This window comes from Rhinolophus hipposideros, assembly GCF_964194185.1.
Source record: "Rhinolophus hipposideros genome assembly, chromosome: 17".
In the NCBI taxonomy this organism is placed as follows: Eukaryota; Metazoa; Chordata; class Mammalia; order Chiroptera; family Rhinolophidae; genus Rhinolophus; species Rhinolophus hipposideros.
In genome coordinates this window covers 45,919,913-45,932,396 of record NC_138063.1, presented here as the reverse complement: position 1 = coordinate 45,932,396, position 12,484 = coordinate 45,919,913, and the positions used below count along the sequence as shown (strand labels likewise).

The 12,484-nt window shown below is 38.8% G+C and overlaps 1 protein-coding gene across 16 annotated transcripts in view; it reads left to right on the top strand.

Annotated features, from left to right (window-relative positions):
* Positions 1 to 9,201, top strand: part of DLGAP1 (DLG associated protein 1) — a gene marked incomplete at its 5' end in the record, with an annotated part of 855,165 nt that extends 845,964 nt beyond the window's left edge. For 13 of the 16 annotated variants that reach the window (XM_081077977.1, XM_081077978.1, XM_081077976.1 and 10 more), the window contains 2 exons: positions 2,940 to 3,092; positions 5,855 to 9,201. In XM_081077977.1, the coding sequence (XP_080934103.1) occupies positions 2,940 to 3,092; positions 5,855 to 6,064 (363 nt within the window). In that variant the 3' untranslated portion in view covers positions 6,065 to 9,201. The other 3 variants (XM_081077972.1, XM_081077974.1, XM_081077973.1) reach the window with 1 other exon arrangement.
* Positions 9,202 to 12,484: the final 3,283 nt, after the last annotated feature.

Here is a 12,484-nt window from a genome sequence, read left to right as displayed (position 1 = left end):
TGGCCTGGGCCTCATGGTAAGAGGCAGAGCCAAGATTCAAAACCCAGTCTGTTTGACCTCACTCCCTATAAATCCCTCCACCTCGGAATTTGAGTTCCACTCCTCACCCTATTGAAGGGACCTGGGCCAGATCAGTCAGCTTCACCTCCTCTGCAGCACAAAGCACAGTAGCCTTGTGGTGGCGTTGCTTACGTCTACAAAGCTGCATATAAATGTGGCACTAAGATTGGTCACAACCAGACCTCCCAGTTCTCCTTTCTTGAGTTCTTACTCTGAGGAGAACACTTGAAAACACTTGCATATTATCTCAGACAAGACTTTCAGGCATAGAATGAAAGGATAAGAGTTACTTTTTCCAAAAGAAACTAAACCAAGGAACCTAGCTATCATTCTTCCATACCTTTCGCCACATCTGACCTCCAAGTGGTCTGGTTCAGACCCAGGTGAGTGCTGCAACTTTTTTCATATGGGATGTCACATGATTCACTGATTCAGAGATTGGCTGAGTGCCTAAGCTCGCTCTCTGCTTCCCCATCCATTCCCTTGATGATGTGGGGGCAAGCTGATTTCTAGGGAAAAGGGAACAAATTGTCCGTGATACAGAATTAAACAAACTCTGCCTATTGAACTATCTATCATTTCATACATTGGTGCACTGAAGCAATTTAGCCAATAAGGTTTAAGGCCTAAAAGACTTTAGTGAACTCCAAACTATAAACAATTAACTTTTTGGTTATCAATAAGATAAGAAAATATATTGTGAGATCATAAAACTCCATTTGAGAGATACTTTGTCAAAGCTACTATCTGTCTTTTCTGAACCTAGATATTAAGAAACTTCTTTTGGGTTACTAAGTCAAAATGCTACAGAGCAACTCTTGTTAATTCAGGTGTCATTTGAATAGATTCTAATACTTAACCAAACACAAACTTTAGAATTTACTTCTTCCAGTGAATTTCAGAACTATGGGTAGTTTTAGAACTATTAAATTTATAAAAACATCTCTATTTTGAGGCCAGAGCAATAATGCTAGTCCACTCAAAGAGCTAAAAAGTTTTTTCCAACCTATTAATTTTGATGGTCACTGACCTTACACTTTCTGAAATTCTGATGATATCATTTTTTTTATACAGGTTGGTTTTGTGTGTGTGTGTGTGTGTGTGTGTGTGTAATTGGGGAATATTAGGGAACAGTGTGTTTCTCCAGGGCCCATCAGCTCCAAGTCATTGTCCTACAATCTAGTTGTTAAGGGCACATCAGCTCCAAGTCCAGTTGCCATTTTCAATCTTTAGTTGCAGCGGGCATAACCCACCATCCCATGCGGGAATTGAACCAGCAACCGTGTTGTTGAGAGCCCGCACTCTAACCAACTGAGCCATCCGGCCACCCCTCTGGAAGCTCAGCAGCAGCTTGTTGTCTTCAATCTAGTTGTTGAGGGCTCAGCTCACTGGCCCATGTGGGAAGCGAACTGGCAACCCAGTTGGTTAGGGCTCGTGCTCTAACCAACTGAGTCATCCGGCCGCCCTATAGGGGTTGGTTTTAAAAGTATAAACTGGCTTCACGTTATAGTATGGCATGAGGTTTCATAGTGTATCCAACTGCCCAGAGGTAACCAGAACTGACCCCAGCTGTAAACATCTAACATATGGAAGCTCCCACCCATGTAACCCTAAATGCTTTAGCTATTATTGCAGGTAGTGATTAACAATGAGCATGCCACCTTCAATCTCTTAGTTATGTTTTTTCTGTCTTAGATCATAGAAATTTGTGGTTTGTAATTTCTAGTACTTGTCAGGGATATGTAGATGGAGGCAAAGAATGGCAATCCTTAAACACCAAAGAATGTTTAGTATTTCTAGCAAATGGGTTGTTACAGACCTCTAGGTGTATGTATAGATATGTTTTCACATTTGCTATATTGTGTTATGGTCAATTTAAAACTAATTCATTTCTAAATTCTGACAGTATGTTATTTGATAGAAATAACATACTGTCAAAGTCCTTATATGATAAAATGACTTCCAATATTAGGAACATCTTAATTATTAAACATATAGTACTTTAAAATTCAATTAGCTTATTATTCACCATCTGTTTACCCTACCTAGTACTTCATTCAAAATGAGTATTAAAACAAATCTTATTTTAGATTTCATATCTGTTCTCTGAATAAGTTGGTAAGCAGGGAGTCAAATACTGACTCTAATAATAACATACTGTATTTTTTTCAACAATGGTATTTTCATTTAAATTGATGTTTTTAAATGTATCTTGTTGTAGATCATACATTCTGAGATTTTCAAATGTTTAGACTCTCCCCCATACATATTGATGGATGTTGTATTACAAAAGAAGAGTTTCACAATCTTTACCATTTGTAGTAGAATCTAAAAAAAAAGTTAAGCTCATAGAAATAGAGGCAAAAAGTGGTAGCTAGGGGTTGAGGGGTGGGAGAAATAGGGAGAGGTTGGTAAAAGGGTAAAAAATTTCAGTTTTAAGATGAATAAGACCTGAGGATCTAATGTATAACGTGGTGACTATAGTTGATTACACTGTATTGTATTTGCTAAGAGAGTAGAGTTTAATGTTCTCACCAAAAAAATATAAAAATGATAAATTTGTGAGGTAATGGATGTATTAACTTAATGTAAGGAATTCTTTCACAATGTATATAAAATTATATTGTACACCTTAAATATCTTACATTTTTTATTTATCAATTATAATTCAGTAAAAACTGAAATATACATATATGTACATGTATAAATTTTTTAAATTACAGTTACCATTTGTAGCCTCACTTTTATCTCCTGTCTGGTAACGAAAAGAAACTCATCCTTCTTGTGTTATTTGAAATATTTGCAAGTGCCACTTTGGCCCTGTGCTTGTTATCATGGCTCGCCTCTAAAGCATGAATATTTTTCTTTCTCTTGTACAGAACCCTAATGCTCATCCAAGGCCCACCTCCCAGGATTTGGCGGGGTTCTGGGACATGCTGCAGTTGTCCATAGAAAATATTAGTATGAAATTTGATGAACTTCATCAGTTAAAGGCCAATAATTGGAAACAGATGGATCCTCTTGACAAGAAGGTAGAACAATGTAGATTTTGTATGGTTCATTTAAAAACCTGCACAAACACTGGACAGTCTAAATAGGCTTCTGCATTCAGTCTTGCTGTTTACAATGTGAAATGGAGCTGATATCATATTAATTTCATTGTAATGACAATGTTTACATAGTAATCATTTGGGATATTATCTGTAATATGTTTCAGGCATATTTTTAAGAAATCTGTCTTTGTGAATTGGAAAATGGGAATGTGGCGCTTTTTTTGTTAATTAAACTTTAAGTTAAACCATTTTAGTCATTGGAAGGAACTGCCTCCATTTTGCTTTTTAAACTAAAATAAATGACATCTTCAGTGCATAATTATGTAGAGCAAGAGTTCAACTTCCTTACACGGCTAGGATGTGTTTCTGAGAAAACTAGGAAGCCCTGAAAACTAATCGACTTTCATAATTATTTCATAAACATAGTAATAAAGAGATCACTGTTGTTCAAGTCTAAAAATATACACACCATCAAGTTTCACAGTAATCAAAAATGGTGGAATTTTTTCTTTTTAAAAGAGCTTTACTTTGGGTTGATTTGCCTCGGGGAATATTGCTCATTGGGTCCCTCATGCAACAGTTTAGAAATAAAAACTCAAATTATTTTACTTTAATTAATAAACTGCGATTTTCACATTTGATTATATTGGTTCCACTAGGCTCACACAGGTATTCAGTGTCCACCTCCATAGGCTGGCCTGTCATGCACGACTTTTTTTAACCCTTTGCTTTTCTGTAGCCTGAGGTCAAATAGGTCTAAGAGATTCAACAACAAAAATTAGACATGGCCATTCCCCTGAAGCACTGGTGGCCCTGCTCTTTTCAGGTCTCCTCGCCTATCAGAGAGCTAACAGCAATCCAATCCATTCTATTGCTGCCCATCATAATAGCAGGGCTCTTTCAGTCAGTGGGCTCTCAGAAGAAATCCAGTCCCAAGGGACAGTGCATAGTAGACACAAGGGAGACACTATCATTACTATCCCTCATCTCCAATTCTGTCACCACCAACCTTAGGGTTTTAGTGTTAAGTATCAAAGTACCATTGATGTATGTGTGGCCTCTCACTTGGGAAGCCCAGCATTTGTACTCAATCTAGTGTTCTTTAATCTGTATTTAGAACTGTCTGCTAAATAAGCTTTTAAATTGGTCTTATTTTAAGAAACACTACAGATGTACACACATCCTGGTAATTTAGTTCCTAGAAGTGATCCATTTAATTTCCCATTCATTCGTTGATTTTTTTTTAATTATTGTTTTAAAATAAAATGTACAAGGAAAGGAAAATATGACTAAAAAGTTTTTCAATGTCCATACTTTTAAAAGTACCCACCAACTCACCCAACAATAAGATTTAAAATGTCCAAAAGGAGTGATGCTTAGAATTGATATGTGTAACCTATTGACATTTACACAGCAAATCATCAGTTAACTTGATTTCTAAATCGTTATTTACTTTGTCTATGATCAGAGCTTCTCATCACCCTATGAACTTTAGGGGAAAAAATGAAAAAGCACAATCAGAATGGGCAGAATACTGTTTGCATTCTGTGCTTCCTTTTTCTGTCCTTTGGACTGCACAAAACTGTCCCTTAAACAGCCTGAGGGCAAATCCAATGTAATGAGTTTAACTGGGCACGTCACCCACACCAACAAGGAGGAACTGCTGTGATGAGCATGAGTATTAAGGCACAAAGAGTGCCCTTTGGAGCATCATAGAATCCATATTTTAAGATACTTTTCTCATTTATGAGACATTGCACGTTGCACATTTATTTATGACAATTATTAAAAATGAAAATATCAGATTTATGTGGACCTTTTCACAGCCTGACAGCTTATCATCCTTTTCCTAAAAATCCTTTGTAGTCTAGATTCCCTTCTTTTTCACAGCACTTTTTTTGCTGCCTAAGTAATGAATGGCTTTTGTTTTTGCAGTGGTATTGCTGCCAAGGCATATGAACTCTTTCAGTCCTGTGTTAAGTTTTCATGGCACAGTGTCTGTCCCTGTGATTGGAATTGCCTTCTGGGCCAGTCTCATCCTGAGGCCCCTAAGGAGTGACGTCCCCGCAGGAGGTTTTGGGAGCCATTTTGGAACTGATTCCACACCTGAGTATAGGAATGATCAGTGTCATCCCTCCAGGGTGACCGTGGAGAGAATATTGCTGTGTGTTGTGTGTGCAAACGGGTATAACTCACTGTGGCATCAACAAAGCTAAAGAACACAGTCTTATCATCTCTTCTTCTTCATTTGACTATTTAGGTTTGGGTGGGACCGGAGAGAGGGTGGTGATGGTTTTAAAACTCTGAACCCAGCTCACACCCCCTGCCTGGCCTCCTTAGAGCGGATGCAGAGTTCTAAGATGCTACCGCTGGCGCTGCAATCCTTTCCCACCTCTGGCACCCGGAAGAGTCTGGAGCCTCCAGAGAGAACCACACTAAGTGTGCTGGGAGCGCAGGCTTTCAGCAGGGGGCATTTTTAAACCCACAGCCTTCCCTTGGAGAGACCTAGTTCTGCAATCCAGCCTCACCTTTGGCCTTAAGCTTTCCGGTATTTTTTTTTTCCTGCATCTTTTGCATACCCAAGCCAGAATAATGAAGAAAAAATATATATGTACAGTGTGCAGAACTAACCACCGTTAGGTTTAAGAAACAGAAAGTGTTCTAACTACTGACCTATCCCAGTTTCCCCCAAGCTTGTCCTGAGAAGCTGTGTAATGTCCTGAACCTTCTGCTTTGATCAGGAGAGAAGGGCCCCTCCTCCCGTGCCAAAGAAGCCGGCGAAGGGCGCTGCGCCGCTGATCCGGGAGCGCTCGCTGGAGAGCTCGCAGCGCCAGGAGGCCCGCAAGCGCCTGATGGCCGCCAAGCGCGCCGCGTCGGTCCGCCAGAACTCGGCCACCGAGAGCGCCGACAGCATCGAGATCTACATCCCCGAGGCGCAGACCCGGCTCTGAGGCGCCGGGCCTCCCGCGCGGCCTCACCCAGCTCCTCGTCCTCCCTGCTCCTCCTCGCGTCCCCTCCGCCTCCGCGCCCTCTGTCTCTAAGCCCAGTGACTTCCACTGTCGCGGTGTAGTTGTCCATCTTCAGAGCCGTCCCGGTCCCCCTCTGCCCACACCCGTCTGCCCACGTTCTTCACCGAGCTTTGCCACCTGTACTGGGGCGTCACCTGCCTCATCCGGATAGCCAGCCCTTTCTTTTCTCGGCAAACCCGAACCCACCTGTGTAGAAATGGCCCCGTTAGGTCACCCACCATCCTCAGTTCTCTCAAGCTAGCCTGTCCCTAGAGCTCAGCAATATAAAACCATAGGGTATCTCAGAAATCCAGTATCACAGGGCGATCTTTTGGGACTTAACCGTCTTCCACGTGAAAGAAACTAGGGCTCCGATTCTCTTTATTGCCCCTAAATGGTTATTATTTTGTAAAGCAGATGGAGCACTTTATTTCCAACCTCAGAAATCACACCATCTCACCGGAATCAATGAATGACAAACCAAGAGGGGACGAAGTTTGGCTGGGGGTGGGGGGCCCGGATGTGTAGTGGGAAAGGGAGAAGCAAAATCTGCAGGTGCTGACGGCGGCACTGGCACCACTCACAGCTGCACAAACTGCCTCACTGTTACTTCATCAATCACTGCTTCAAATGTTTCAATCAGCAGAAGATTGTAAATTCGATCTTTCAGGGAAATTAATCTATTCTGAAAGGCAATAAAATGAAGAAAGGCAAGGCAAAGGAAGCACTGGGAGTTTAAGATACGACATAAGGGATTTTTTTTCTTTGTCCTATTATTAAGAAAATTTAGACCTGAAATGTTTTATCAACTGTTATTGTACTATGTATGTTATATTGTTGTGGTGGTGGGTCTTAAAAAGGCAAAGTGTTGGTTCTGTTAATTTGTTAGTGTCTATCCTGGGGGGGGGGCCTACCTAATTGCACATATATAAGTACACATCTGCTTAGGAAGTGCTGTATAGGGCAGCCAGGCTATTTTCAGAGAAAAGTTTGGATTTTTCCTGTCATCCCTTTGAATGCTACACAGCTATCTCTTTTTAACCCAGTAGTTCCTATTGCAGACATATTCTCTCCTTTAGCCTATTCTCACTACTACCTATTAGCTTAAGGGTTTTGTCCTATTTCAAACAGATAAATTTTCTACCCCAACAGACACGCTGCCCCATTCCAAAGGGCTGCCACTCATCTTAAGGTCCTAGGTAGTGAGAGAAGAAATTTGACCTGCAAGTTTCAGCAATCATGAGGAGAGGGGAAAAGTCATGACTTATAAACACTAAAAGAAACCCAAGCTTTTGGCAGAGAATGTTGATTTATGTTTTTAGTCATGATGGAAGGCCAGTATGCATTTTGCGTCTAGCTAAAGTTATCTTTAAATGCCCTTACTCGTAACAGTTTTAAACATTTAGAACGTGGTGATCTTAAAGCATCACTGGCATTTTATGTCCAGCTCCCACTGTAAAGCATTATAAATTACCATTGAAAATGAAAGACTTTTAAAAACATACATCAAATATGCTTGCACCAGAGAAGCTTTAAAAACAAAAAAACAAAAGACACTCTCATAGCCAGGTGCTAATTTAATTTTACTTATGAAATTAAGATGGGTTCTGGCAACAACTATTTTCATGGACGTATTCTAAAACCACTAGAGAATTCGCTACCTCTCAGAGCCATTGATGCTTTGAGCTATCTTTATAAACAGGGCACAAATGTTCACTGCTGTGGTTTACAAGAAAAGGGCTATTAACTTATTTAAAAACAAACTTTTAACTAAGGTGAACAAAGTACCTTGAGTGCTTTGTAAAATTGGAGCATACAGAGATTTTGAGCTTCAAGTATTTGCTGGTTTTAAACAGAATACGCCTTTTCTTTACATTGTAGCAGCAATGGAAGGTCACACAAAATTTGCATTAAGTAAGGCCAACTGCCACCTTGGGTAGCCTAACATCACCTTCAATCCTGCAAATGACTTGGAACTCACAGATTAATGTGAAGGAAGCGGCATCCATTTGAAGACCCATGTCCCAACTACAGCTCTGTGCCCTGAGGTAGAGATAAGATTTGGGTTACGAAATAGATTTCTAATAAGATTCAAGATCATCCTACAGTATTTTCTTTGGAAACTGGTTTAGCCCAGGATATTTTAAAGAGAGGCAAGAGAAGGTCTATTTATCTTGTCTACGTGAATGGTATTTGTATATTCATAACCTATTTTTGGTAAAAATTTTAAATCTTTTAGCTAAATATCTACAAGCGTCATGACCTTTGCCTTCCTTAAAAACACAAATTATACAAACACTTTATAAAAAGGTAATTATTGATGTAAAAACATGAACCCACATAAAGCTGCTTGTTAACTACTTGCCCCCTTTAACTGACATCCATGAGCGTAACCTTTGTTCCGTTGTTCTTTTTGATGTAATTTGTAGAAATGTTTTTTAGTTCATAATGGAAAATGTATGTACCCTGAAAAATTACTTATTTTGTTTAACTTTGGTATAAAGATGTTTGGGCATTTTCTTGGGGGGGGATTACAAAAGAAGTTTGTCTCCCACATCAAAAACGTTCAAAGAAATTAAGTATTTATTATATTTTTTGCAGATGTTTCCATACAATTCACATAAACTTTTTGTAAAGAGAGATGAAGAAATGGATTAAAGATTTTTAATATTTGAAATGGTAAATAGAACTAATTTATTTGTAATATATTTCTGTTATTTATAGATGTTTCCTTAATGTTTTACTGTGCATTACCACTTTAATTTAAGCCTTATCCTTGTGAATTTACCATTTCTTTTTTAAAACATGTCTAGATGCATATTTTAAATAACTGGAATATAAATCACTAGCATATCTGAATTCCCAAATGTAATTTTTAAAATTATTTTGGTTTGGAAAAAAATAAGATTCATTTGAAAGCCTTCAGATGGAGGGGTGGGGAACATTTTTATGGCTTTATGAACTGGAATTTCATAGACTTATTTACCTAGATTGTGTGTGGACAAAAAAAAAATTGTAAATAGATGAATGTTTCCCATAATGTAAAAAGAAGAAGTTAATAAAATAATTAATGCACTGCTTTCAGGTCTGGGTGTTTTTACTACAGAGTCCTGCTTCTTCCAAAATATAAGTAATTGTGTTTTGGGAGAATAATTAAGGATTAAGAAGCTATCATTCTAACTTTCATTGTAACAACACATATCCTAGTCACTACTGAGCAGGTGGGTAGGCCTTGTATCCTACATGAGGGATTTAAATGCTGAAAACTAAAAGTAATTTTACTATGATGATTGCATACATCTGAAAGTTTCGGGTCAGGAGCTATATATTTTATGAAAGAAGTTATTAGTCTTTCAAACTTGTATCAATCTGTATATATTTTATCCACTTGAATTTCTTTGCTACCGTTTCATCAATTTCATTTCTTACATCGTTCTTTAGGGTAGGGAAAAGCAGAATGATGCTTTGTGGTTTTCATTTCATCCTTGCGGTAATGAAAAACTGTGCTCACTGAGGTTTAGTGACTTGCCCGGTGAGACACAATTATTAAGTGACAGATTTGAGTCCCAAACTGAAGCCTTCATTCAGCTTCATCTTCAGTGGGATTTCTATCATTCTTCCTACATTTAAAATTGGTTAACTATTTGCCACTGTTGATTTTGTCTGGGTGTCATCTAGGACATGTCTATAAACCTTACTTCATATACACAAAAATACAGACTTAACACACAGAAAAAGTAAATTAGAATGTCTTTTATGATGTGAACTTCCAATTATCTGAAAATGCTGCAACTCTGAAGAAACCTATATCCACAGTGCTTCCTCCCCACCCAGCTCTTAGGCAAACCTCTACATCTATCTGCAGCAAAGTTGGAAATTAGTAAGCAGGTAAGCCACTTCTTCTGATTTTCATACCTAAGCATGTCCCGCACCAGTCACCAGAATAACACAATGTACTTTTGAAACTCTTCAAAAGAGGAATGATCCAGTGACTGGCTCCCTGTGAGGTTGCAAAGATCTCATTACTTTGGTTCATGCGCTGACTATTCCCAGAGTCTGAACTGTGATTATACTTCTTCCCTTTTAACAAATTAATTCTTATATTTCACTGGGGCTCCTTAAACATTTCAGCCAAACCCCAAACAAAATTAGTTAGTTTTTGCATGTAGAAATTTGATTTTCAGTGAAGCAATTTCCCATGTTACAGGGTCCACTTCCCCCAAAATGTCATTTAATTTTTGATAGAAATTGAACAAAATTGTTTGCTTTAAACATGAATTTCTTTTATATCTTTGAAATTCTTCCCCTTGAAAAGTTAACTTGATTTTGGTTTAAATAAATGACATTTAAAAATCATAGTGTTCATGTTCATGTTAAAAATCATCATGTTCATTCTTGAATGCCACCGGTAGATAGTAAAGGGTACCAAATTTTACCTGGGGTTTTCTCAACAGGCTATTTGACTTTCAGCTGCTAAACCAAGATCAGGTCAACTCCTTTTGCAAACAGAAACTAGTGGCCCTGTCTGAAAACCATCTCAGGGTCCTATCTCACTTACTAGTATAAGTTTTACAGAATGGTCTTAAATTCCTCTGTAAATCACCCATTATCTCCCCTGAAGCAGAGAGAGGAAATGGCCTGGTGGTGTGCTTTCTAGTCAGCATGCTTTCCTCGGGGCTTATTACTGCTGGCCCAGGGAGCCATCATCAGATAATCACAGGAATGTGAAGCCCCGGTGCGGTTCCTGTCTCCTGGGTCTCTGTTTAGCCGGCCAATTTATTATTTCAATGTCTTCCGTGTAAACGAGTACAAGCCTGAATTTATAGAAAATGGCTGAAAGTAAGAAAGCATTTTAATAAACACCAAAAAGTCAAGCTCTGCCATGTAGCTGACTGAACTGTTGCTATTCATTGAACCAAATGTTTTCACTAGTACAGATGAAGATTGCATTTCATCCTCTTCACACTTTTAGTCTGCCTTCTGGAAGAAGTGCATGCTAATTTCTTCCTTCCAGGTTACTTGATAGGTAAATCAGTGTCACGAGGGAGTTTCTGTTGAGAGCTCAATAAAAAGATTCTTCCGTTAACAACAACAACAACAAAAACAACTCTGCCTTTCACTTTGGAAAGGGGGAAGGGGAAAGCAAACAGCCTGTTTTCTGTTACAAAGGGGAAAATGCATTCTTCCTTTTGACTCTACGGGAGGTTAGGAACAACAATTACAGGTTTTGTAGCCTTAAATCCTAATGCTTTCACTGCTTGAAGGCCAATGCTCTACAAATAAAAAATATTCCTGCATGGCTAGCCTTCTGAGATTTGCAAGCACAATCATCAGTTGATGATTCCTTCCTTCTGTCTGGAGCTTTCAGGTCCAATGCCTACCATCAGTTTCAATTATGAAAAGTGAGGAGAAACATGCAAGGAGTTAGATAATACTTTCAATGGCCCATAAAGTGTATCCATGAAGTGTATCTCCAGATTAAAATAAAAATATTCTACTAACTGAAAGAAGGTCCATTTTAAAGGATTTTGGTCTTAGAAAATAACCTCTTGCTATAGAAAATGTTTACTTCTGTCAGTGTCACTTTTTAAAATCCCAGTTGTCACATTATTTCCTTTGTAGAATAAGATCTAATGTACTTTGCAACTTCAACCAATACAATGTCTGTCTATGATTCCCACGCATGAGAAGAAGCAGATCTCAAAGGCAGAACTTGAACAAAGGTGAAAAGGAGATAGTTTTAAAGATTTACTCTTAGATCCCTTCCCAGTTTGAGTTAATTTAATACATTCATTAACACCTCCCTCAACCACCCCCCCAGCTTGCTCAAGGAAGAGAGCATGGCTGCCTTGACTGTGTTTGCTGGCAAAAGTTAACCTTTTGTCTTCTCTGCAGTCTGGGCCCTGGCAGGAGCAGTACCTATGAGCCTGGCATTGCCAAGGTTGAGCTTGACAAACGTGAAAGAACAACTCAAGGGCTACTGACTTATTTCTTACATTAGTCAAGCAAAGTAATGAGTCTGGGATGATTGAAGGGGGACCTTTTCCAAGATGCTGGTGATTTGTGTCCAGTTTTAAGTTGGTACACTAAGGATCCCTTGACCATCACGTTGATCAAAATTAAATCACACAGAGAGAGTGAAAAATTGGAACAGTGGAGAGATGTTAACACGGGAAAATGGGGACTACCAAACAGAACGCATGTGACTGTTAAGTGCTTTGCAACTAGTGGTGAAGTGAGGAATAATTATTCAGACAAATCTGAGTAGTGCTGAAGACAAAGAACTTAAGCACTAATGTGAATCTAAGATGTTTTGGCATTAGTCTATTCAGGATCTGTCAGTGGCTGATTCAGCATGTAATT